The 27,445-nt window shown below is 32.1% G+C and overlaps 3 protein-coding genes across 7 annotated transcripts; 1 reads left to right on the top strand and 2 right to left on the bottom strand.

Annotated features, from left to right (window-relative positions):
* The first annotated feature begins 1,229 nt into the window (after nt 1-1,229).
* On the top strand, nt 1,230-3,636 carry LOC140986070 (protein PLASTID MOVEMENT IMPAIRED 2-like). The gene is made up of 2 exons (XM_073454044.1): nt 1,230-1,631; nt 1,712-3,636. Exon 2 carries the CDS (start codon nt 1,843-1,845, stop codon nt 3,469-3,471), a length of 1,629 nt encoding a protein of 542 aa, XP_073310145.1. The 5' UTR covers nt 1,230-1,631; nt 1,712-1,842; the 3' UTR covers nt 3,472-3,636.
* Nucleotides 3,637-3,918: 282 nt separating this feature from the next.
* On the bottom strand, nt 3,919-5,914 carry LOC140986071 (protein PAL OF QUIRKY-like). The gene is made up of 2 exons (XM_073454045.1): nt 5,134-5,914; nt 3,919-4,937 (listed from the first exon to the last, which is right to left on the bottom strand). The coding sequence occupies exons 1-2, from the start codon at nt 5,829-5,831 to the stop codon at nt 4,124-4,126; spliced, it is 1,512 nt and encodes a 503-aa protein (XP_073310146.1). The 5' UTR covers nt 5,832-5,914; the 3' UTR covers nt 3,919-4,123.
* Nucleotides 5,915-21,622: 15,708 nt separating this feature from the next.
* On the bottom strand, nt 21,623-25,305 carry LOC140985646 (protein DETOXIFICATION 14-like). Of its 5 annotated transcripts, none has more exons than XM_073453515.1 (7): nt 24,984-25,305; nt 22,982-23,526; nt 22,815-22,901; nt 22,651-22,707; nt 22,300-22,538; nt 21,914-22,125; nt 21,623-21,839 (listed from the first exon to the last, which is right to left on the bottom strand). In XM_073453515.1, the coding sequence occupies exons 1-7, from the start codon at nt 25,221-25,223 to the stop codon at nt 21,795-21,797; spliced, it is 1,425 nt and encodes a 474-aa protein (XP_073309616.1). In that variant the 5' UTR covers nt 25,224-25,305; the 3' UTR covers nt 21,623-21,794. The 5 variants fall into 5 exon arrangements, with proteins under 5 accessions (XP_073309616.1, XP_073309617.1, XP_073309618.1 ...); XM_073453516.1 differs by having other exon boundaries at nt 21,914-22,119; XM_073453517.1 differs by having other exon boundaries at nt 21,914-22,119; nt 22,404-22,538.
* Between the last annotated feature and the right edge of the window lie 2,140 nt (nt 25,306-27,445).

Genomic DNA, 27,445 nt, shown 5'->3' with positions numbered 1-27,445 from the left:
GAAATTGGCCACGTATACTCCTAATTTGCAAGTGTTTCGAGTGATTTTGTTTTGTTTACGGACGATATTGATGGGTAAATATGGTTGAGTTTTGTGGATGATTATATCGGGTCAAATGGATTTCTTCTCGGGCATACTGAGATCAAACGGCGAGTATTCGGGCTAAAGAGTCTGCACACTTAAAAGAGCAAAAAAAAAGCTATTGGGATGTCATAAGGTTTTTCAACATGGTGATTAAGACACTCAAGTCAGTAAAATGTTTACCCAAAAGAAAGTATATAGAGAGTGCTTTTTAATGAAAAAGTATCTAAATACATTAATATCAAGTAAACATGATATTTATGAAAGAAAAGTCAATGTTGACCTTGTTTTCAATTCTTGGTTGCTATTATTGACAAGATAGTTGCACATGCCCTGTTCTTTGACACTGCCAAAGTTGACAACTCATACTATATTTTAGTCTAGTCAAATCATCCCTATGTGCATTGAAAAAATGCAAATGATATCGAATCATGACGTCCCACACCTATGGACTCGGGAGTGACGCCTATACCAAGATGTTAAGGTAGGTGATCACGGTATGAAGCCATGTCCTCTAAATCTTATTATATTGCTTGGGCTTACACAACCTAGCTCGGGTAGCTGAGAGCCCCAGCTCACCTTAGTATGTGGTCTTATTATATGTTTTCCTGGTTCTCGTGAATGTGAGAATGTACTCGAACTGGTGCTTTTCCAGCTTTCCGATTTCAGCATAACCCGAGCTCTAAAATGATTTAGACATTTTTGGGATATCACCAGGTCGATGTCTACTCCAGTAGCACACATTCACATTAAGTTGTCCTTTTTTTTTTGACTTTTAACTTGTCAAAAAATGCGTTTTAGTCATGAACTTTGATTTTTATTGGTTTTTAATCCTTTTTCACTTAAATTCTGACGTGACACCGGAAACATCATCGATTTTCGATGATACATCCGAATTTTCCAGTGACACAGTAACATTTTTGGTCAATTCAATGTTCTCAAGAAATAAGATTAAAAACTAATAAAACACAGAGTTATATGATTAAAACTGAAATATGAAAATTTAAATACTAAATTAACTATTTTCTCGAGAAAATGAAACTTTATCCGTTGTCACAGAACAACCGACGGTTGATTGCGAAATAAGACGCAAAATAAATACAAAGGGCAGCGTTGGGGGCCAGGCGCAGATGTAAGTAACCTAGTGCCGACGGGACAAATGCACCTGTTTAATGTTAATTTGCCTTTGTGGTCCACGAAGGAAAATTCCAAAGGCTGGTGATGCAACCAATTGACAAATAATTTTTCTCTCCTTCTCATGCCTCATTGTTTTCCACCATCGCTTTATTAACTTGCAGACTTGGAGCAAGAAACACCGCCAATTTTTAGCAAGATAGATGATATTCAGGTGTTCATTCATTTTCCGCTGTGAATTTTGTGCTGTTTCGTGAAACTCGAGAGTTGTCGAGTCGGTGGAGCAGTCAGGATTTGTGTGGAGTTACGGATAGAGGGAAGCAGCGTTGGCGGAATTAGAGCAGTTCTGGTTCTCATGGAGGAAGGGTTCTAGAAAACACTCCGGCAATGGAAAATTCAAGGGCGAATTACCAGAGGTATTCATGGAAATTTAAAATTCGTTTCTTTTTCAATCTCAATCAACTATTTTCAAACGCGTTTCTTTGCGAAATTTCAGGGTTTTAGATTGTGGGTTCTGTTTCATGTGCGACTTCTGATGGTAAATTACGTGTGCGCGCGCGCGCGAGTAGAAAACAAGCAGAATCAGTAACAAAAGAAGCTCAATCCGAGCTTTCTGCAGCAAAGGCGATGGTGAAAGAACTAAGTCGAAGAGCTGAGGAATCATATTCAAGAGCCAAAACGGAGATCCGAGAAGTGGAGAAGCTAAGGATGGCCAAAAGAAGGGAAGGGGAACGGAGCACCGGATATTCTCAGTATGCCGAAGTGATGTGCGAATTGGAGTCGATCAAACAAGAGCTGAGCAAGCTTAAGCTGGATATGGCTTCCGTCTTACAAGAAAGGAGAAGGGCCGAACGAGAAATAGACTCCTCCATGGTGTGTATGCAGCAGCATTCGAGAACGTTAGAAACGGTCAAGAGGGAGATTGAGGAAATTAATGAAGAGCATGTGCTGGTTGAGTTGGCTAGAATTGAGGCCATTAAGGAGCGTGGAGAGGCTGAAGCTCAGAGAAAAGAAAGCAGTGAAAGATTCAAGGCTGCAAAGGAGGATACTGTGAAGAAAAAGAAGGAAATGATAAAAGAAATTGAAAATGCTAAAGAACTGGAGCATAAGCTCGCTATTACATTATCAGACATCACTTTTTTACAGGGTGGGCTAAATCTAGTGAAGAAAATGGAGAGAAGAGCAGAGAACATTGAAAGTAACTTTCTGGAAGAAGGTGAACGAACAGTTGATGAATCTACTCTATATTCCATCACAAAAGAGTTAGAGGCTACAAAGAAGGAATTGGCTTCTGTTAAAAATGATAGTTTTCAGTTCATGACTTCCATGGATGTTGTGAGGAATGAGCTAAGGCATGTTATGGAAGAAACAGCTCAAGTCAAAAAGAACGAGCAGAAACCAGAAATGATAATCCAGAATCTCAATTCAAAGCTTCTAAAAGCTAAAGCAAAGCTAGAAGCAACATCTGCGTCTGAAGATATGATGAAATCTATTGTGTCGAATCTATCACTTACTCTTGAACAGTTAAAATCTGAATCCGAGAAGGCCAAGAAAGAACTATCCATAATCAGCGAAGAAACGGGGATCATCAAAGCAGATGTACATAAAACTGAAATGGAGATAGATTTAGCAGAGGAAAGGTTACAGGCGGCCCTTCAAGATCTTAAAGCCGTTAAAGCATCAGAAACTGAGGCCCTCAATAATCTAAAAGCACAAATTGAGATTACAATTAGAAATCGAGTTTCAGCCTCAAAACGAGGTTCAACCATCACAATTTCCAGATTTGAATACGAGTACCTGACAGGGGGCGCTGCCGGGGCCAACGAAATTGCAGAAAAGAAAGTTTTGGCAGCTCATGCTTGGATCGAAGCTCTAAAAGCAAGTGAAAAAGAGATGGCGATTAAAACCGAGCTATTACGAAGGGAATCTAGGGAGCTTAAAGTAGAGGAAGAACATGAGGTTCGCAAAACAAAGCGGTCATTGAGTGCAAAGAAAGTGGTGGAGAAAGAACTGGAGCACATGAGGCAAAAGCCTGCAAAAAATATGGAACCTGAAATCTTGCAGCCTGAGAATGCGCTTCGAAGCAAATCGATGAACCGAAGCTTTAGAATGACACCTGTCAAAAAAGTTATGTCTCGAAGAATATCAACTACAGCAGATCATAATGCTTCTAAAGCGCCATCTTTCAGAGTAAGGAGGAGAAAAAAGATTATACCAGATCTAACCAAGTTCTTTGGAGGAAAGAATAGCATCTAAAGAAATTGTCTATCTCAGTGTAGAGATGTTAGCAATCTTTGTTGACAAGTTGATTTCATCGGAAATGTGTTTTCAAATAGCATGTCATATTGACTGCTAATAAGCTTTGCAAATATTCAATAGATATCAGTTGCAGATAGTTTAGTATAAAAGGGATTTTACCCAGATTGAGCCTGTTTTTAACTAACTTGGACCAATTTCAATCGAAAAAATATATTTTTTGCTCTAGATTGGACCAATCATTAATGTCTGGTAGGAGTCAGCCAAAAGTCTTGAGTGAGAAACAGGACATGTAATCAACAAAAATTGAAGGCAACAAAACATTGACAAAGAACAGTGGTTTCACTCTTTCATTGAATTCAATAATATTAATGCATTACAGTGTACATACATATACTGAAGACCATGAACAGGTGACACAGAGGAACAAATGTAAAGGCAAAGAAATGAACGAACAAATGGTATAGAAAATTCGCAAGCTGATTTATACAAGTCTGAACACACAATCTTCAAGCTAGATCACACCTTCTTGTACAATATGAAGAAACGAACAAACACTTCACGAGGGTATTAACAGTTCAATCGACACAAGATCTTTAACTTTCCCCCTGAAATTGGCGAACCATTCAAAATTGTATGTCTGGGTTGTGTGCTACATCTGCCGGTGGACTGAAGACTCTGAAAGCAGCAAAGTCGTTCCCATTTTCAGCGTTTGGTACTGAGAAGGCAACACAGGTGGTGTAGGCTGAGTTTTGTATATTGGGTTGTATGCTATATCTTCATCAAAATCACCACAGGGCATAGAAGAAGGCACTGAAGTAGTCGGAACAGGTTCAGAAGGAATCTGAGTCTCATTAGGCACTACCACCAGTTGATCGGAACTAGAAGGTATGCTAACTAGCAGTGTATCATCAAGAACATTCTTGTCAGATTTTGTGGTTGATTCTGTAACAGGTTGAGCTCCAGAGATTTCTTTATGAGTAACAGGAGGAGCAACTGCTGCTGTCTGCGGATGCAAAGGGGGTCGATTCAAAGAACTGGGGTTATTCGTATCATTGAAATAACACTGCATTGATGTATGAAGATGCTGCGTCGATCTTATGGGAACTAAATATATTGGATAAGGCAGATTCGTTGGACACGGGACATGCTGCTGATAGGATGGCATCTGATATACGGGATAATACTGCGAAATTGACATTGGATTTGCCACGTATTGAGGTATGTAATGCAGGTTTCCTTGAATATGTTGTGATTCATGTTGTAGCTGTTTTCCATCTGGTTGCTGTGATGTCGGATAGCCGAGTACTTTAACTGGTTCTGAAGTGGGAAGATTACATGAATGATCCAAAAAAGTACTTTCCGGTTCAATAAGGAAAGATGGTGCCTTTATGGGGATTTGTACAAGTGATTCTTGATAAATTCCAGTTTTTGATGGCGGCGCTGCACTTCCAACACTATTATCACTGTGAAAAAACATGATCTCCCACACATTCAACATCTCCTTGCTGATACTCTTGGTGGTATAATTAGAATTGGCCATTATTTATATGATCGAATTGATATATTAAAAAAACTTGTGGAAAAGAATACTCCATTAACCAGGATTGCATTTCAAGTCTGAGGGTCACCGCAGAATAATGTAAAATAGAATTTAAATACCTTTCAATAGAAGCTGATGATGGTACTCTGATCCTTCTCTGCAGCAGATTCGACCCATTATCTTCGCACTGACCAATCCCGATCTGCGGCGAATTCGCCATGGAATTTGAAGAACCAGTTGACTTGAACGACAAGCTTGTTTCAAGAGCTAATTCAGCCCCATGACTATCCTCGACACTGATGCCACCACACTCTGCAGGAGTTTCAATCTCCGATCCAAGACCCATCAACAAACCAGAATCCGCAGACTGCCCCTTGGGCAAAATTCTTGTGCTCTTCAGAGCGTCGCAGAACCAAGTCTCGGATTTCGGGTCTAGGAGGGGGGAACCCAACGACTCGGGCTTGACGGTGAAGAGAAATAGTCTGATGCGGGAAGGGGGAGTAATTCGGTCGTGCTCCTCGAGCATGTTCAAGAGATCCTCGTCCGTGACGACGGAGATTAAGGAATCGAGGCCTTCGTTGGGCAGCTGGTACTTGAGATGGAAGGGGCGGTTGTTGAAGATGGCACGTGAGAGGTGAGCGGTGAGGGCGGTGAGGGCGGCCGCGGTGGTTCGGCGGTCGAGCGCGACAATGCGAGTCTCGCCGCCGGCGTAGAAGAGGGACTTGTCGTGTGGACGGGGGACTATGTAACCGCCGTGGCTGCACATGAGTCGGAGTTTGGAGGCGGCGGCGGAGGGTGGCGAAATTTTGGGGTTCATTTTCCGCTTATAGATCTGCCGCTAAGAAACGCCTGTGACTTGGAGGAAGCGATTCTCTTAGCTGGACGTCTTGCGTGGCACCGTGAGCCATATATATATTCAGTTAAATGATAAATATATATTTATTTTTTCATTAATATTAGTTAATAACAATTATTTTTCAGATAAACCAAATATATATTTATATAATATTATTAAATTTAAATTTTATGTGGAATACAATTGAATCTGATACGTAGTATTGTTTTACCAAATGTTTCCTTAGTGGCTTTCGCACACATGGAGATTATTGGTTTCCAGCCTATATACCATATTCAAATTATTGAACTAATAAAAGGAGGTATTTAATTTCCAGAACAAGAATGAATATAAGGTTCATCTATGGTAATTTTACAAAATATAAAAGGAATTACAAAAGATATACCATAGAAATTAAACAACAGAGGATTTCCCGAAGACAACTTCAGAAACATAAATTCATAAAAAAATCACCCATAAACGCCATCTCTCGGCTAAGCAGACTGAAGGGCTACAACATGAATTTATGCCTCTTAATTAACTTCGAACCTTGTGTTTACTATTTCCTGGTTCGTCTTCCAACCTTATGTTCATCCATTAACCCTTATATTACATCGAATTCCAAAATTTAAATGAAATCTTTTATCATTTCAATTTAATTCCAAGTTACAAATAAATAAAGATCATGATTTAGTATTGGGATGATTTAACACAAATATTTTAGCATGTCATTCAGGCTAATATATGAAAATATAAAAATTAAAATTGTAAAATAAGAACAGAAAATAAAAACAGTAAACTTACAGAATTGTAACCAGAAGAAGAAACTTTTATACAAAAGGTTGAAGCTTTTATTAAGAAGGGTTGATTACAAGAGAGGAATAGAGGGGAGCAAACTTGACCGTGTTCTCCTAAGAACACAAAATGGTCCTATAAATAGATGGAAATGCCGGACATGAAACCTACCCCGGATTCTAACTAAAAATATAAATAGTAAATGCTTTATTAAAGCAAATAGTAACATGGTTACAAAATTCAAAAAGTAAAAGTGATATGCCACCTATTTTTGTCATGATTTCATGGCACATATGAGATTCCACCGTTGATGTGATATGTCACCATCCACTAGTTGATAATTCAACATGATGATTAAAGATGAATATCCTAATCATCTTTAATATTATCTTTTAATGAATTTTTGAGATTTTCAAAAATATCATTGATTTGAGAAAATTGAGGAATATCATCCTCGGGATCTTGAGCATCTTGCATTTGCATTAGATGAATAAATTGATTTTCACTTGATTCAGATGCCATAGATTTGTTCGATTTTGAATCTGAACATCCAATATTCTTGTAGAGATCTTTCTTCATCTCTTCAATGTAGATTTCTACCATTTTCTCTTTGGAGTAAATTTCTGAATATTTTTGAGTCAAGATTTTAAATGGACTCATTGCATCTTTTTCTTTCTCTTGTTGATGCTGTAAATCTTTCTGATATGCAGAAATTTTTTCTTCCATTTGATGAAGAGTGTCTGAACCATAAAGCTGTCCAGTTGCTGGATCTTCTCTTAAAAGTTTATCCCAAAATTTAGTAGAGCTAACTCTCCATAGGCAAGGGATACCTTTATCAGTAGAACCAAATTCTGGTTGTCATCTCCAGATCCATGGGATTCCAAATTCCATGAAGAATAGACATATAGTCTTCCCATCAATTCAATGTTCAGAAAAGGATTTTTTAATGCTTGGTGACACATTTAACCAAGTATTCATGGGTTTTATAAAAATCTCAGGGAAAATTTTTGCTGATGGACCAAAAATCTTCCACCATATGAAGAACCAATTTGGAACAAGATAATGAAAAAACATTTTCACAAATTTTCAGAAACCATGTATGTTTCTTTTTCTCATTTTCATAGAATATAATTTTATTAAAACTCTCTACATAATCCCAAAAATTAAATTTGAAACTCATTTTATGAGTATCAGAATAAAATTCTTTTTCAATCAATGGAGATATGTCCCATTCTTCAATAGATATTATCTTTTTGATAATGAAATTGGAGAAGTTATAACTTCCTTTTTGCTAAGTATTACTGAAAAAGTGAGTTATATCAACACTTTTTGTGGATAACAGAAGATTTTCATAAAATTTTATTTGTTTATAAGAACCAAATACATATGATGTATTTGTTAAATATCTCTCCATGATAGTCCACGTAGTCTTCTCCCATTGGATATCCTTTTCTTCTATCAGAAGAATTAATTCACGATGTTTGGTCTCTGTATATAGAGCCGAATCATTATCATATTCTTTCATGATATTAGCATATTATGCTGAAGATTGAGAATCTGTATTAGATTTCTGCTTCTGTTTCAAAAATTCTTGAAACTCATTGTATAACTCATTATTTTGCTCAGTATTACTGGCAGATGAACTAGAAAAGTTCTGGGCTATTAGCCTCTGCTTGCCATGCTGTGCTATTATATTAGGGGGTTTTCCCCTACCACCTCGCCCTCTATAAGAGGACTCTCCTCTACCTCGAGAATACATATCTGTAAAGAAAGACATTAAGATAAATATTCACGAGTTAAGAAATCAGGTAGGTGATTATCTTCACCTTTTTTGTAAATAATTTCAAAATCAAAAAGGGCTAAATGAGCCTGTCATCTTGCAAACATTTGCTTAGACACATCATGTTTAAAATCTGTATTAAACATAAATTTTGCAGATTTACAATCAGTTTTTATAATAAACTTTTGATTATGTAAATCATCTTGAAATTTTAAAATACATCTAACAATAGCTAAGATTTCTTTTGCTACTGTAGAATAATTCTTTTGGGCATTATTTCATTTCCCAGAATAAAAACGAATCAGATATTCCTGTTTAGTTTGGGGATCTTTTTGTTTTAAAATTCCACCAAAACCTATATCAGAAGCATCTGTTTCTACAATTTTATCTCATAAAGGATTAGCTAACATTAAACAAGGAAGATTTTTGACATTTTCTTTTATAATTTGAACAGCCTTAGTATGCTTATCTGTCCAAGGTAAAGGGTTTCTCTTAAGTCTATCATATAAGATAGCAGAATCTTTAGTAAGATTTTGAATATAAGGAGAAATATAATTTAAACTTCCTAAAAATCTTTGTAACTGAGTTTTATCAGTTATAATATCAGGGAATTTAGAACCAAATTCTATGCTTCTTTGAATAGGAATAATTTTTCCTTTTTCAATCATATGTCCTAAAAATCTAATATTAGTTTGAAATAAAATCATTTTAGATTTTGAAATAACAAGACCATTTTGAATAATAATATGTTTAAACATTTCTAAATGTTTAAAATGAGATTCAATATTATTAGAAAAATACCAAAATATCATCAATATAAACAATTATAAANTGAAAATATAATTGCATTGACTAATCTATCTAATAAATCTTTTTTATTAGGAATAGGATGCCTAATCCATTTTAAAACCTTATTTAAGGGTTTATAGTTTATTACTAATCTAGGTACTCCTCTTTCTTGCTCAGAATGTTTATTAACATAGAAAGCAATACATGACCAAGGAGATTGAGAAGGTGTTATTAAACATTTTTCTAATAAAGAATGAATTTTTTTTTTACATAATTCTAAATATTCAGAATTCATTTGACTAGGACGAGCCTTGGTAGGAATATTTATTTCCTTAAAATCTTCTTCATATGGAAGAGAAATTATATGTTTTTTTCTATTCCAAAAAGCATTTGGAAGATCATTACATATTTCTAATGAAAATTTATTATAAATAAATTTAATTTTATCCTGTGATTTAGGATTTTTTAATGTATCATCTATAGTTAAAATTTTAACTTCTTCTTTTAAAGAATTAATTTGAAAAGTTTTTCTATCAATATTTTCTTGTAATTCATTAAGAATTCTATGAACAGGTTTAGTTATAAACTGAAAATAAATAGGATTACCTTGATAAGTTCCTATTATACCTGTTTCATCAACATGCTTTAAAGGATATATTTGATAAATAAAAGGTAAATCAAGTATTAATTGGCTATAAATATCCTTTGCTAATAAAAAAACTGGTTTGAATACAGTTTTTATCTTTGCAAATATAAGCTTTAGGTAATTTATAATTTATTTCTAAAGGTTCTCCTCCTGCATGAGAGAGAGAATGAGTAGTTTTATGAAAATATTTTGTAGGAATTAATCCTTCATGTATAACATTCAAATCTGCACCACTATCTATCATAGCAATGAAATTCTTTTTATAAGAATTATCAATTAACAAAGTAATATTTGTATACCATTTTTGAGATATTATCATACTCAAAACAGATAAAAGATTATCATCATTAAATGAAATATTTTGATTATTATCAATAATGTCAGATTCTTCTTTGTTATTTTCAATAACAGAGATACGATAATGTGAGTATTATTCTGATGTAAAATTTTTATTTGTTCTTTAAGATTATTAATCTCTTTTACCAAGTTTTGTATACTAACAGGATTCTGTTTATTATATTTTTGTTGTAAAAGATTTTTTACTTCTTGCATAGAATAAGTTTGTTCTTGTTTAACAATTATATTATTTCCACTACTTGTTGAAGCAGTGTTTTCCATTTGATCTATTATAGTAGATTTTAATATTGGATCCTTAATCATTTTAAGGAATTCTAAAAGATTATTATTAGTTAAAACATTAATATTTAAATCTTTAAATTGAGACATAAGTTTATAAAACTCATCAATTTTATTATCAGTATCACTTAAATGATTGATACATGATTCTCCTTGTATACAATTATTACATTCTATATCAGAATTAAAAGATTCATTATCTATTATATTTTCTGAATTATAAGATTCTGAACTAAATTCTGAGCTATTCTTAGATTCATTATATGAATTCTGATTAGAATCCATTATTATTTTATTAATTTTATCTTTGAGATTTTCATCTATGTCTAAATTATTAATTTTATTTTTAGCCCAACATTGATTAGCATAATGTCCTGGCTTTTTACATTTTCTACAAATAATTATTTTATTTTTAAATTTATAATTTTCAGCTTTCTGTAATTCACGACTTTCTTTTCTTTTCTTTTTTCTATCTTTTTGTCTATCAGACAAATGTCTTTTCTTCCTATAAAGTCTTTCGTCTTTATCTATTATTTTCTTTTTACCTTTATTAGGTAGGCCCATACCAAATTGATCACAAAATTTACCTAGTTGTTTTCTCTCAAGTAAATTCTGTCTTTTAATCTGATTATTTAATTTTAATTCATTACAGAGAGCTAAACCCTCTTGGATAAAAATACTTATTAATTTGCCATAAGTATAACCGTCATAAGAAATATTTATATCATCCTTTCTTAATACTTTTCTAATTCTTTCTGCAAAGAGAAAGGGTAAACCATCTATAAATTTGGCTTTCCAAAGACTATTATTACAGTCTGGTATCTCATAAATTCGAGATAAAAAAGTATCTTTATACCATCTAAAATCAGTAAGCGTTTTACATTTTAGATTACTTAATAAAATACGAATTTTTTCACTATTATCAGTGAATCTATCAGTAAAATGTTCAATCATTGTCGTTATTAATGAATAAACGACATTTTCTACTTGAATATTATCTTCAATTTTTATTGAATTGAAAATATCATTTTTCTGGAATTGATTTAATTAATTATCCCACTAACCTTTAAGTTGGCCAGTGAATCCTGCTATAATCATTCTAGCAATATTTTTATCAGTATTACCTGATGTTTTACACACAGTACTATACATAAGCATTCTGTGAGCAGTATTATAAATTTGTTTATCACTAACTCCATCTATATTCCATTCATAAATATTTTTCCCATTATAACTATTGGAGAAAATATGTTCTTGTTCTTCAACAAGAACATCCATTGGAGTAGGTCTATCATAATAATATTTAGTTTGGGTAGGTTTATCTGTCCATTTTATTTTATTAATTTCTTCATCAGAAAAATTATTATTATTAACAATATCTTCATTAAGAGTATTTAAATTAAGATTTTTAAATTTTTCTTCTAATAATTTTTCTAAATCAGAAACAGAAGATTTAAATTTAAAATCTTTAATTTCTGGAGGGGATTTAATAGAAGAACTAGCAATAGAAACAACATTAGTTTCTGGTTCTCATATATGAACATCTGGTTTAATTTTATTAATAGCTAAAATAATTTTATCAATACGATCTTTAAGAGAAACTATTTCTTCACCTATTATCGTAAGATATAAATTTGTATAATTCTGTTTTTCAATGATTTGATTAATATGTTTAACAGTTATTTGTAACATATCATTTTCAAATAATTTTGAAAAAGCAGTAAAACTCAAAACTTTATTATTCTTTTCTATAATAAAAGATTGTTGAGGAAGATAAACAGATCTTTGAATCTGTCCAGAAGGAAATTTATAGTTTCTTTCAAGAATAGAAATATAATCTATAATAAATGTTTTAAAAAACCAAGGAACAAAATGAATTAATCTATTTTTATTTTCACAGTATTTATAAAATTCTGTGACAATATATTCAAATTCTTATTCAGAGAAACTTTAAAAATACCAATCTCTGAAAGATTTTCATTTGGGTAAATAAAATTCTGTATTGATCTTTGCTCTAGCAAAAGATCCTTTAGTAAAATCAATTTTTGGTTTACTATCCATTAAATAGTAAAATTCATTTCTGAAACAGTATCAGTTTCTTTAACTTTTTGAAAGTTACATTGATGAACAATATTATTTTGATTAATTATTAAATCTTCTGCTGAAGATTCTACTTCTTCTCGTATTTGAGAAGTTGAAGCTCTAGAAGTTTGTGGAATATCCACCATATAATCTAGAGGTGAAATAAAAGAATGACTAGATCTTGATCTAGCATAAACAGAAGAGGGTAATAATCTTCTTTGTTCATTATTAAACTGTATTTGAACAGATCCTTCATTATTTTGAATAACTTGCTGTAAATCCCTATTTATTATAGGATTTCTAGGAACAGCTTGTTCAATTATCCAGTTTTCTGGAAATTCTATTTCTTCCCATTTTATAGATCTACGGGTTGTAATATTAGATCTATTAAAATTAGTTTCTATTAGAATTGTTTCATTTAATTTTTTATCAATTCTTTTACACATAGGATTCAGTGTAAACAATGGTTTATAATAAATACGATAACAGATACATATAACTTCTGTACCAGGAGTATAATTATAACCATGAGTTTTAACATTTAATGTTAAAGAGTCTAAGATATTTATATCAGACAAAGATAAAGATAAATTTGGATAAACATCAAAATATACTGGACCATGAGCCAGACTAGATTGAATTATTCCCATAAGGGATTGTTTCCAATTTAAATTTCTACCATCTCTTAAAGCTGCTATAAAGCTTTCTGGTAAACCTTCTAAAGTTAAAGATCTAAAAGCAATTTGTATTAAACCTATATGAATAAATCTGTAATTTTTCTTATAAGGCAAAATATCTTTATTATTCAATAGTCTAATAACCATTTCTTCATTATGAAGAGGTACTGATGATTCTGTAGTTTTTACTACCTGTTTAAAACCAATTTTCTCAAATGTTACTAATTTATAGATAATTTTAGATTCTATCTTAAGAATTGTCCATTTATTTAATAAATCTAAATTTTCAGGTAAATCATATTCTTCATTTAAACTGTTTTTAACAGTTTCTTTCATACTGAAAATATTTATTTTAATAAACAGTGTTAAATCATCAACCAAAACTATTTCCATGGCTCTGATACCATTTGAGGCTTGGAATACAATTGAATTATTAAATTTAAATTTTCCGTACTAACTACACCCAATTAATTTCATATTTTACTAAAATAATATTTTTATCATAAAATATAAAAATTTTTTATTGGTGATTTAAATAGAAAATATGTCTTATAAAATTGATCTGTGAGACATTCTCATAATTTTTTTTTATGATTTTAGTGTTATGATAAATTTTTTAAAATACCAACATTACTCTTTTAAAATTATAAAATTAATCTTTTTTCATGTAATAAAAAATATTATAAAAATCTATTTTAATAAATTCATATCTACTTTTCAAAAATTTTAAACTATTAAAATATTTTCTTTAATATTTACTTTCCCAGTTCTTATTCAATTTCTCATACAAAGAGTGAGTCTCACGTGAGACCGTCTCACGGATCTTAATATGTGAGACGGGTCAACCCTACCCATATTTACAATAAAAAGTAATACTCTTAGCATAAAAAGTAATACTTTTTCATTGATGACCCAAATAAGAGATCCGTCTCACAAATACGACCCGTGAGACCGTCTCACTCAAGTTTTTGCCATATACAAATTAAACCACATTACATCTTTTCGTATGTATAGATATAATAACTGGCTTGAGTAGATCTTTTTGAGACGGTCTCATGAATCTTATCTGTGAGACGGGTCAACTTTATCGATATTCACAATAAAAAGTAATACTCTCAGCATAAAAAGTAATACTTTTTCATGGATGACCCAAATATTTTAATCTTATTTTTAGATAGATAATTAGTTTTTTTGAAATTACATTTTAAACAACTCATTCTCTTTTAAACTTATTTAAATTTCTTTTTATATATAAAAATAATTTTTAAGTTTTATAAAAAAAATTTAGGATCTTATGAGATATAAAATTTTATTTTTGATATAAGTTTTTAATATGTTCCCATAAAATAAAATAATATAGGTTAAAGTTTTGTTTGTCTATGGCTCGTGAATCGAAACATACCTAGCGATTGTCCTTTGGGCTAGGGGTGTTAAATCTTTCGAGTTGATTCAGGTTCGGATTGAGTTCGAATTGAATATTTTTTAAATAGTATTATTGCTCAATTTGATCCAATTCACTCAAATTGACGCCCCTACTTTGAGCACAACTTTTGGTTTATTTTATTTGGTTCTTTGTCAAACGTAATATATTTTTTCTTTAAAAGACCAAATGTAATTTGACTAGTAATTATTATTATTATTATTATTATTATTAATTACTGTCTTATCATTATTTTTGTGGATAAATTATCAAATAATAAATTAATTAAAATTAAAGGCGATAATTTCAATTTTGAATTGGTCATACCAAAATAATTATTTTAAGGTGCTCCTTCTTTATATTATAGATAGATAGTATAGATTTACTCTAAAACGACCCAAATTAAATATATAAAATACAAATAAATTATTTGAAAATCCAAAATTATAGCAAGATTGCTGAGTTTATTAGGTCATTTGGTTGCAAACAAATTTATATAATAAAATACGATAATATAATAACAATGAGTATTATTATTATTATTATTATTATTATTATTATTATTATTATTATTATTATTATATAATGTTTCGATAAACTCGAACCAATAACATCGGTGGTACTTGTACCCCTGAGCAAGTTTTTGCAACACTTGTTCCTAATTTATTCCGAGAAGATTAATAATTTAAAGATAATTTTATTGTCGTTATCTGATTAAGATATTAGAGAAATTTTGACCAGAAGACTTTGTTTTTAATTTGGAATCAGATTCCTATATATATGTATAAAAACTTCATATGATTTTTGATTTTTCGTGTTTTTAAAAACACAAAAACTATTGTGAGACCGTCTAACTGTTTATTTTTGTAAGATGTATATCTGACCAGACTCAACTCAAGAAAATATATTATTTTTCATAATAGATATGGGTCGGTTGACATGTATCATGGATATAGATATGTGAGATCGTCTCACGAGAAACTAATACTTTTAAAGACGGTCTCACGAAATATATATGTATATATATTGTGTGTGTATATATATATATATGTGTGTATCTATATATAGATATGGCTAAATAAAATTTATTCCTGATTCAGAAAAAAATTACAGCAAGATCGAGTGCGACAAATTAAATATAGACAAGTTCGAATAAATTAAGATAATTTATTTGACAACAAAGTTAATTAATAGAATATTAACAAATCACTTTCCCTCCTTGCTCAGGTAGTACTATAAGAAATTAATAAAATTTTAATTATTATATAACAACGTTTCACCATAAGTTTCAACTTAACTCACCGAATAAGCTCGTTGTATTTGTAGTCTTGATGATAATGATGTAACTCAAATCTTTTAACTATAGAGCAGTACAAGTGTCACGTTTCGATTTACCTATAAACTGGAAACTATTGTACTTGCTGCAAATAGTGTATATCATATCAACTTCACATACAAGATAAAAATCTTTTACTAGATTCGAATGATATATACAATCCTCATCAAATAATGTGTAAACTAACTTAAAAATCTTACTAATCAAGTAGTCAACGATTTAGATCATCAATATAATTTGTATGTAGAAGAAGAATGTTTTAAACTTGTTCTTAATTAGATTAGACAAGACGGGATTGAGTGGGAAGTGAAAACTCATGGATTTAATTAATCGATGCGAATGAATATTTTTGCAGTGAAAAAGAAGTAAAAAATGCTATATGTTCCCATTAGAATGTAATTTATGTCAAATAGGAAAAAGCTAGCACTTATTAGACCAAAATTAGCCACAACCTAGAGCAAGCAATCGGATCAAAGCGGAAGTAATTCGAATCAGCAAAGGTAAAGTCGCCAATACAAAAAAACTAAGGTGCTTAATAATTTATTATTAAAAATGGAGATTATGAAATAAGAACCACTGTCATTCATATCGTTGGGCAGTATTCGGTACCATATTAATAAGAACCACAATTTAAACATCATTTTCTTAAGGAAACTCTATTCAACTCGGTTGTAAGCTTAACTCATATACAGTTTAAAGGGCTGCAAATCCTGCTTTGGCCTTCCAATTATTTCGAATCCAATGCATATACTCAAACCCTGCTATTACATTATCAACAATTAACCTTCTAGAAATAAAACCACTTTGCAAATAATCAATTATCTGATATAATATTTGTCACGCTCTGAAACCAAGATGCGTCATCTGCGTTGTTTAACAATTTAAAATCGTATAACAACAAGCCACGTAGTACATGAAATAGCTAAAAGCCAGTCTTTTACATAATTTTTTACAATACATAACAAAATTGCGGGAGCCATAACGTAAAGGAAATAAAACTAAAACCGATGGTTGAAACTTCATGTGTCGAACTTGATTACCAACCCTAAAACATGTGATGTTCATCTTTTTCAAATTGATCTTCGCCTTTATCTAGGGAGAGAAGTAAGGGGATGAGTTCTTGGAGAAACACCCAACATATAGGAGTCAACTGTACACAAGAATATCGAAATATATATATAATATGAGTTCAAAGGTGAAATATCGCAAAACATATCACAACATGAATCAAGACATGAGACAAACAAAATTTGAAACAAGACATCAAAACATATTAAAACAAGATATTGTTATTCATCTCTTTATCTATGGTATACTGATAAGTCACTAATTGTTGTTCCTCTAAGGGGCGAGGTCATATGTCGGTTATTATAACCGACCGTATCAGGGCCATATCTTATCATGTCTCAAAAATTTCCTTACCAATTTTAATTCGAATCATAACAGTGTGTTTTCAAGACATCGTAGCATAACTGAAGAATCATGCGAAACGAAACATGTACGAATCAAATGACGTGAAATTAATATTGTACGGTTGAGTTTTTAAAAACATGAATATCATTATTTTATAACAAATATATATAAGTCCACTTATCTGATTATTATCTTCAAAAAATAAGGGAAGAACAACTAAAAACTTGAACACGAAAGTTGCTGGATTGCCTCGAACTTGGCTATTTGCAAAGTTTCGAGATGACTTGGCTTCAAGATGGCGCTGAATTATCATAATTTCCGCAGCACGCCTCGTTTGAAAAATAACACCCTTTGATTCTTGAAAATTGTAGGGATTTGGTGATGAATTGGTGGTGTTTCCCCTCAACCTTTGACCACTATTGATATGTGAAAATGATCAGCTGAATAAGTAGCTGTTACCACTCAATAATGGCTGTTAATGAACCTTAAATTAGCTGTCACAACTCCTCCAAACCAGCTGCATGTGTCTCATTTCAAATTTCGAATTTGAAGGTTGCATGTTTGTAATTTTTCCATTGCAAGGCTACTGAACAATAGGTCAAATGACCTTTAATCCTCTTTTATTGTACTGTTACAACTTTGACCAATTTAATTTAGAATAATGATGGCTAAATAAAGAGAACACATTCTAAACATTTATTCCAAATACACGGAATATTGCAAGACTGAATTGATTCGGATTTTCCACAATATTTGTCTAAACAGATAAATGATCGTGCGAGAAACTATTTTATAGAATGTATTGCAAAGACTGATTGGCCTGAAATCTCATAGACACAAACTTTTTAACTTTCGGAATAAGTGTGATGATTGTAGCATTCCATTCTGATCGAATACTCACTTTGGAAATGATGCATATCGAATACTGCCTTACAAACCATCAGCTAAGTTTGCTTTAAATACTATTCTCTATTGAAATGTACATAAAATTTTATAGAGTTGGTCTCATGTGAGACCGTCTCACAGATCTTAATCCGTGAGACGGGTCAACCCTACCCATATTCACAATAAAAAGTAATACTCTTAACATAAAAAGTAATACTTTTTCATGGATGACCCAAATAAGAGACCCGTCTCATAAATATGACCCGTGAGACCGTCTCACACAAATTTTTGCCAATTTTATAATAAAACTAGTAATAATAATAGTAATAGTTGGTGATGATTCAATCTTTCAAAGATTCTATTATATATATATAGGAAGCCATGGGGGGATGACAAGTGGAGGACTGAATCCCATCCCCACATCCCCAATTGTGCTTGATGATAAGGCATTTTGTGTATTTGTGATTGGTAACTTTTCTTCCCATGCTTCAGGACAAATCCACTTTTCTCTTCTTTTTCTCAACAGATAATAAAAAAAAAGTGATAAAAATTGAAAATGATCACCCTTTTCCCTGTCAACTATTATACCAATTTTCCTTAAAAAAGTTCGATATTATTTTGTACTAAAATTGTTCTTTTTAAAATTATTGGGATTAAAAACTTAATTAGAATGATTTGAAAAAAAAAATAAAAGAAAACTTTTAAAAAGACTAGTGTTTCTCCTTTAAAAATTACATAAGAAACTTGTAGTTACTTTGAGTAATCTGAAGAGTTTACTCCTTTATGATGATAATTTTTCACAATTATTCATAGTTGGATTTTTCGTAATGCATTAACAGTGAATTCGATCCTATCGACAATTACACTCATTTTATTTAGAGAATATGAATTTAAGTTTGGTTAGTCAACGACAGCGCATCACTGTATTTTTAGTAATGCAATAACAGTGATCAATATCAAGTCCATGAATCCCTTGGAGAGAATAATTTGTAAATTAAAACTTTGTGAATTACATCTTAAATTCTGCTGATGAAATATAGAATATACAGTTATATAAATGAATGAATTCTTAACTTAAAACTTAAAACTAGCTCGAATTTTCAGTTCAAATTATGTTTGGATAGATATGAATTTGCATATTATTATTATTATTATTATTATTATTATTATTATTATTATTATTATTATTATTAAAATAAATTGTCATTTTGATCGTGTATGTTGAACACATTGTGATTCTGGTCCTTCTAGTAATCGAAATTTAGTTCCAATCTGTCATCTTTGTTTTTCTACGATTTTAGTTATTTTTGTGAGTGTTGATGTGGCATCGACCATTGTTGACGTGGTGTGAAAAAAAGACTAAAATTGCAAACAAATAACTGAATTTGCAATTTTCAAAAATTGAAAGATACAAATTTTTATAACATCAAGAACTAAAATCATAAAGAGACAAACATATACAATACAAATGCCATAATTTGCTCTTATTTTTACATGGAAAAGGAAGTGCATATATAGATGCATAGATGATAAGATAAATATTAATATAAAATTACAATTATTGGGCGCTGGAATATGTGGGCTTACCCATACGTCAATTGTTCTCAATTAGGAGCTTACAACTACAGAAAAGAAATTTATTCTTTCCTGCACCAACTACTAGTTTCCAAGGTTCTTATTCTCCATCCTACTGCATGGAATCTTCGAATTTTCTTGCATGCGAACACCAAATAACATTATTTTATTGACAAGAATTCTGGATCTATCACCTTTTGATTCCATGTACACAAAATTCTGTTAATATATCAGATGCATGTATCTGTAAAATAAGCAAGCTAATGCTTAAATCCCCTTAATCCCTCCTTTATTTCCAGTAATCTTGTCCATTAATGTAAGCACACAATGTACTTCTTGCACTATATATAGATGTGCTAGGGGTTGCCTTCAAATCATACCAAACTTGCTCTCAAATGATCCTTTTAGTTCCCTCTTCTTCTTTTGCAAAGAACATATTTTTTCATATGTTTGATGGCGAGGAAAAGTTAGGGCTGGTGGAGGTAGATAGTCGTCCAGCCTCAAGGGAAAACTCTAACATTCAACAACTTTTTATACATCTGCTCACGCACATGCATGCATATATACAAGACACATTTTTAAATTAAATGCGTTTTTTCACTTGAACTTGAGTTGTGCAGGTAAACTAAAATCAAGTTCGACCGGTAGAACGAATGTTAACTCGAGTATGTACATTACATATGAGATGATAGGGTGAAGAGGAAATGGTGATGAGTTGACAGAAGATAGAGAGCACAGATGAGGAGAACACATTTAGTTTTGTATCTCTCTCTTTGTGCTCTTTATGCTTCTGTCATCGTGCACCTTCTTTCCCTTTATCCTATTGTAATCAAAAGTTTCGTTGACTACTTAAAAAACAAATATTTCATGAAAAAAAAGTGCTACAGATTTTGAATTTTAAATAACATACACGCACTGATCCATCCACTACTGCATTATTTTAGCCAATTACAAAACAAGGTATATAGCCCCAAAATAATATGTATATATTGATTTCTTGCTATATTTCAAGTGTATTATGGTAAGTATTTTCCATAAATATATATGTTTGTATATCAAGGGAGGGGTTGGGGGGATTGTTGACAGAAGATAGAGAGCACAGACGATGATGAAAGTGCACCAAGTTGGCACCTCACTCCTTTGTGCTCTCTAGTCTTCTGTCATCACACTTTAAGCCCCTTTTCCTAAGTTTCTCCGGCATTTTGTCAACGGGAAAATCACAAGTTTGGTCATAACATTTGTCCATTTTCTATCTTTAGACTTAAAAACGTCATATCACGACATCGTTTTTCGACGTCACGTCAATATTTTTGTTGAAAATTGACAACAATTATCAGTATATATTGCACTAAAATTGCAAATCAAGAGTTTTTAGCAGTGAAAATGGAAAACGAAAAAATTTATATAGCAAAATCGCAACTTTTCCTTAGTTAATGCGCGGTTAAGACATTCTCTGCTAGATAATGGAAAAGTCATATGAATGTCTGCTAAGAAACAAATTTGGTTTTTATCTCAACGTATGTTTTTATTTCAGTTGCTTGAGGCCTCTCATTACAAACAAAAGGGGATCATTCAGGTTGTCCAACTTCCTGAAACTACTTTATATGTGTTTTTTGGGCTACTTTTTACGAGTCTTTTCTATTAATAATTTCGTTTTTAAACGATTATATCACTCTTACATAAAAAAATTATTATGAAAAACCATAAATTTTAAAATAACAAAACATAAATAACATAAAAAAAAAAACTTTTATATATACACACACCACGTGCGAGCGTTCTTTGCGATAAAATAAAAAAAACAGCATTTGATAAAGGACCGGTCGCCAAAACTCATACCCGCACGCAGGATGAAGTAGCTAGATTCATATACTGCACGGATGGAGCCTCCCATGGCAGCACTTGAGACTTTCATTTCCTTCCACATTCAGCCATCCTTTCTCTCGCCGATAATGCCTGCGAATGTCCCATTTTAGTTTCTTGAAAAACTTAACCGGATCAGATTCAAAGAAAATTGATTCAGCAGAAACCTGTCGTTTCCAGTTTGTGAAACATGCTAGAAGAGATAACAGAATGGATTGAACTATTGATCCAACATTCAGACCAAACCAGAGGCCTTTTCCCCGTAAACGTAGAGCGAATCCGAGAACTGCTGCCGTCGGAAGCCCTGCAAGATAATATGCCCCGAGGTTCACATACGCCCCCAAATGCTGCCACCCGCTTCCTCGTGCCACCCCTAGAACTCCAAAACGAAGTAAAATTTGAAGTACTAGTACTGTATGCATAATATATTACACGAACGTGGAAAATAGATTTCTCTAGTAATGATCGCTCATTATTTTTATGAAAAAAGGGACTGATCATATGAGACAGTTTGACTCGAAGTCCATTATACAGAGTTCGCTTGTTGATTTACCCGAAAGTACTGCTTGTATGCAGTCCATGAATAACAAGAGGCAAACAAAAGGAGAGATTTCTTGGAGATAATTCACGACTTCCTTTTCGTTGCTGAAAGCATACCCGAGGACATGGCGGAAGCTGAGGAGAATCGAGCAAGAAATAACGGCCTCGGATAGCGAAAGAACCATTGCTGACCAGGTAGATGCTCGAGCCCTGTCTGGACATCCTGCACCTAGTTCATTCGAAACTCTTGTGCTACAAAGAAGAAGAAACCTTTTTTTTATTGCATCTGAGTAATGCACAAACTTATGTAAAAGAAGTTGGGGTGGAAATGGAAAGCAATGAGACTAGGCACTGAAGCACGGACCTTGCAGCAGCACCAATCGAATATGGGATGAAGTAATGCGACGAAGCAACCAATAAGCTGTTTCAGTGAGATCATACAAGAAAATATTTCAAATTATGACTGTAAAAGCCCATTTCATTCGAAAGCAAACTCTTCATCAGAAATCAAGATTTAATGCAGTGTACCATATTGAAAGAACAGAAGTTTCAAGCTGAGGGTTAGGAAGAAGCCCGGAGAGCAACACCACTATTTCGAAAGACCACCACTCAAGGCTGCAGCAAACTTAAGAATCAGCCAAGGAAAACCCAATTCCAGGATTGAAAATCGAAAGAGAAGAGGGAAACAAATATACCAGACCATGACAGCAGACGGGACAGCGAAGCAGAAAAACTCCCTCACACTAGGCAAAACATCCCGTGACCATGCAGCACGCGTCCTCTCGCAGGTCGAGGAGTATTTTACATACAAAGCGAGCAAGACTACATTAAGCCAATACGATAAACCGATAGCCAGCGCTGCTCCAGCAATGCCTAAGTTCGCCTTGAACACTAAAACCCAACAAACTGGTACGTGGAAAGACAGAGCTGCGATCGAGCTTAAAACCATTGGAAGGATTAAACTCTGAGTCTGCAAGTACCGAATAAGCGACTGAAGAATCGCATAAGGAAACAACGTTGGAATCAGCCAAATTGCATATCTGCCAGCTTCTACGGAGATTGAAGGATCTTGTCCCATAAATATTAGCAATTTGTCCATGAAAATCCATAAAACGGAAATGGGAATACAGACAATAAGAAGAGATATGATTGAAGCATAAGTATAGGTTCCAAGCTTTTGGTATTGCTCTGCTCCAAAAGCTTGGCCACACAAAGTCTCCAATGCACTAGCCATTCCAAACTGTTTGAATGAAAATTCAAGATTAAAACAAGCATTTTGTACGTTGAAGCGACCATGTTAATCATTTTAAAGAATTGTATTCAGTCCAAAATAATTCTGATCTATATATATACATAAAAAAATTTGAATGAGATTTATTTTGAAACCACACATTGATACACACGAGAGAGAAAAATGGTACTATCAAATGTTCCAGAGGTAAATTATGGTTGATCAGTTCGAGCTACCACGGTGCAATATCCTCGTTGTGGCATCTACTCAACCGAGATAGAAGTAGTCATTAAATATAATTTGCCAAAGTTATCCTATCAAGAACTTCTAAAAACTAATTTCATACATCAAAAGTGTACTGATTAACAACAAAAACCCATCAATTTATGCCACTATATCAATTAATATATCCTAATTTTACTTTATACTATTAAATCAGTATTATTATCTTATTTTAAAACAATTAATTTATTATATGCACGTGACATATGCTCTTTGTTCACTAATATTTTATGTTATGTGAGTTTTTTTTTTTCTTTTTGGTGAGCTGTTGTTGTGAGCTGTTAAGCTTTATTAAGCACTTAAGAGCCCATATCCTTCAAATTTTATTCTATAATCAAAGCATAGAGTGCACTTAACTTTATCATTAATTAAAAAAAAGGTATCTTTTTCTTTTAATCATAACATGGATTATTTAAGTTTCCCTTTTGAAAACGACAAAGGTAAGTTTTTGAATAGGAAAATTAGTAAAATTAATGCTATGTAAATTGTTCTTTTTTCTAGACTTGCAAATGATCAAAATTGGGTATTAGTGTATACCTTGGAATTGTTTTGTATTTAATGCTGATATTACGTCATCAATTTATGTCAATATTTTCATTGAAAAAAGAACTAAATTTAATTTACAATTAAGACCAAGTTTTAAGTGCTTATTTGTGTTAAGATTGAGACTTGTATTTAACTCAATCTCAAAAGTTAATTCAAGGAAGAATGATTGACTAAGTCCATATATATCACTCTCAGATATTTTTTCCAACCCATACAACTACACATCCTCTCACTTGTAAGAATGAACGTTCGGAGGTCAAAGTTTACAAATGATCCGACTATGGATAAAACGGATGACCCAACGATAGACAGTCTAATGCATAACACAGAACTTAACTATAAAAGCTAGCACAAAGATATAATTTTTCAAGTCAAATCCATATGTACAAGTCTCCAAATTTTATCCGATGGATGGATGCGAGACAACTAACAATCTGACCAAATCGGACACCAACTCAAAGGATAAATTTTGCGTATTCTTCCTTTTGAATGTTACTTACATCGTACTAGCTTTTCTAACAATTTTAATCTACACAAAATGATTCCTAGTTTCCTACAACGAGCTCTCAAGTTTTCAATGCAATCGAGCAAAGAATATAAATTTAAGGGAGATGCAATGGCAAGAAAGAACACTTTACAAGAAGGCTGAGGCCGGAGACGTTTGTAAAAGAGGTGGCGACGGCGGCACCGGAGAGAGCCAGTTCGCCGAGATGGCCCACCATCATCATCGACGCAACTCGCGAGAGGTGTTGCGACACTGTCACCACCACCATTGGCGCTGCTATATAACCCACCTTCTTTGTCTCTTCTGCGAATAATTTCCACTTGGATTTCTGAACCGCGCCGCTGTTTAGCAGCAGCGGCGATGCTTCCTCCATTGCAGGCGATGCTGACAAGCTCTGATTTGTGTACTGATATGGTGGTGGTGTTTATTTGTATAGCAGACAGTACAGACCAGCGATCTGGTAAAGTATGGTTTTTTTTTTTATATCAAAATATAAAAAATATTAGATTCTATATTTATTTTCAAATTTTGATATTATTTTTTTTGTTGTTCCATTTTTAAAATATTAAAAAAAAAACAGAAACATGTTCTAGAAAAAAAAAGCACGTGGGCTTCCTAAAATAGTGAATTTGGCAGACTTGGCAGAAACCACGCGTGACAACAACTCAAAAATTATGATTTCGACGTTAGTTATTTATTAATTTTTAAATTTTGTAAACACCAATTTATCTAAAAAATAATAATCAAACCTAAAATGGATATAATTCATAACTGTAAACATGTAATTGAATCTCACCAATTTGACACTTTTTTCTTGTATGAACCTATAATTATTGATGTTAATGGGACAATTTAAATATTCTAAATCATTCACTTGCTTAATCGATCGGTTTCGATCACTTTTTCGACATGATGTTGTTGTTTCCTATCATTCATTTAAAAAATAATAACTTTATCTATACTATTATATTAAATGTGAGGACATGATAATAACTACCTAGAGAGAACATCAATTTTTTTTTCAATTTTACTCTTATATGATATTAATATTACACTTTTGTTTTTTGTTTTTTGTTTTATTTCAACACACACTTTTATTTTTATTTCAACAATTCAAATATCAATTTAGCCCCTCCATAATTTGTCAAATTTCACTTTAGTCCATCGATAATAATAAAAAATATTGTACACACACGCATCGCGTGCGCATAATAACTAGTTAGTAATAAACTATTAGTCATATATGTGTTACTAATCTATAAATTATGTGTAAGACTTGATATTTGTCGTTTTATCAAAAGTTGTAGTTAATTGTAATAGTGCAACTCAAATTTTTTAAATCATACAATATTTCAAGCATCACGTTTTGATTTATCTGCTCAGCAGAGAAAATTATTGCACATCAACAACCTCAATCTCGATAATTGTATTTCTTGATATCAATGAGAATCGAACTCATGATATTGTTTCTAATACCAATTGTAGGACCAAGAACTTGTCACTTTACCAAAAGTTACAGCTAGTAGTAATGATGCAACTCGAATTTTTTAAATCATATATCAGCACAAACACTTCGTTTGTGAAAGAAAGCATTATTATACTAAATTATTTTAAGTTTTATTAAATATATAAGGTATATTATATAACTATTACTTGGTTCAATTTACTTTGGAACATGCGATTCACATATTCATCTCCAATCAATTTGATCTTCTGAGTTAATTCATGATATACCTAATTTGAGTCATTCAAAATTCTCATTAAATGTGTGTGTCACACTTATTTAAATTAAATAAAATAACAAAGGTATTTGATTCTGATTGGAACAAAAATAATCATGCCAATTATATTATAGATATATGGTAATTTCATTACGCGGGTGATTTATGTATATACTAAATATATAAATATACTATATATTTAATTATTAAATATTGTTCGTTAAACCAAAAGTGTTGAACAATATAAATCACATATCTCTACAATCGTATAATATTGTTAATTTTGGTAATAAGTCCTTGTATATTTTTTTTTTGTCTTTACTCAAAAAACCTCGAAGATATATTCCAACTTATAACTTCATGGTCTTCTCTATGTATATCCAATGAAGGACTTTGGTTGAATTCCCAACCGTTCTCCTTTCAAACTAAGGACCACCATTTTCTCATGGTTCGGGCATCCCCTCAATTCTATTCGTCCATCCTCGAGGCCGCTCCTCTCCATTGCGTTGAGAGTGCACCGCCTTACATGAAAACTTGGAACACCATTTGCCTCGATCTCATCATGGATTTACTGAGAGCCCTCATTTTTTTTGTTAAGTGTCCAAATATTCCACCACCATGGCTCGATCTCGACCATGTCTATGAAACCATTTTTTGAAAAATGAAAATTAAATATTTTCACAATGATATGATATTGTTCACTTTGGACCTAAACACTCATGGATTTACTAATTTGAAATATCATACAACTTATAAGTTGGAAGANTATACCATTCGAAGGTTGATGGAGATGGTTGTACCAACAATTAATTGATTCGACAAATAAATGAATAAATAATAATGACCAAAATGACCACCATTTGGTAAAAGGACT

Source organism: Primulina huaijiensis, chromosome 10 (assembly GCF_012295235.1).
Source record: "Primulina huaijiensis isolate GDHJ02 chromosome 10, ASM1229523v2, whole genome shotgun sequence".
Lineage (NCBI taxonomy): Eukaryota > Viridiplantae > Streptophyta > Magnoliopsida > Lamiales > Gesneriaceae > Primulina > Primulina huaijiensis.
The sequence above is the reverse complement of the archived record's forward strand: the minus strand, read 5'-3'. Positions and strand labels throughout refer to the sequence as shown.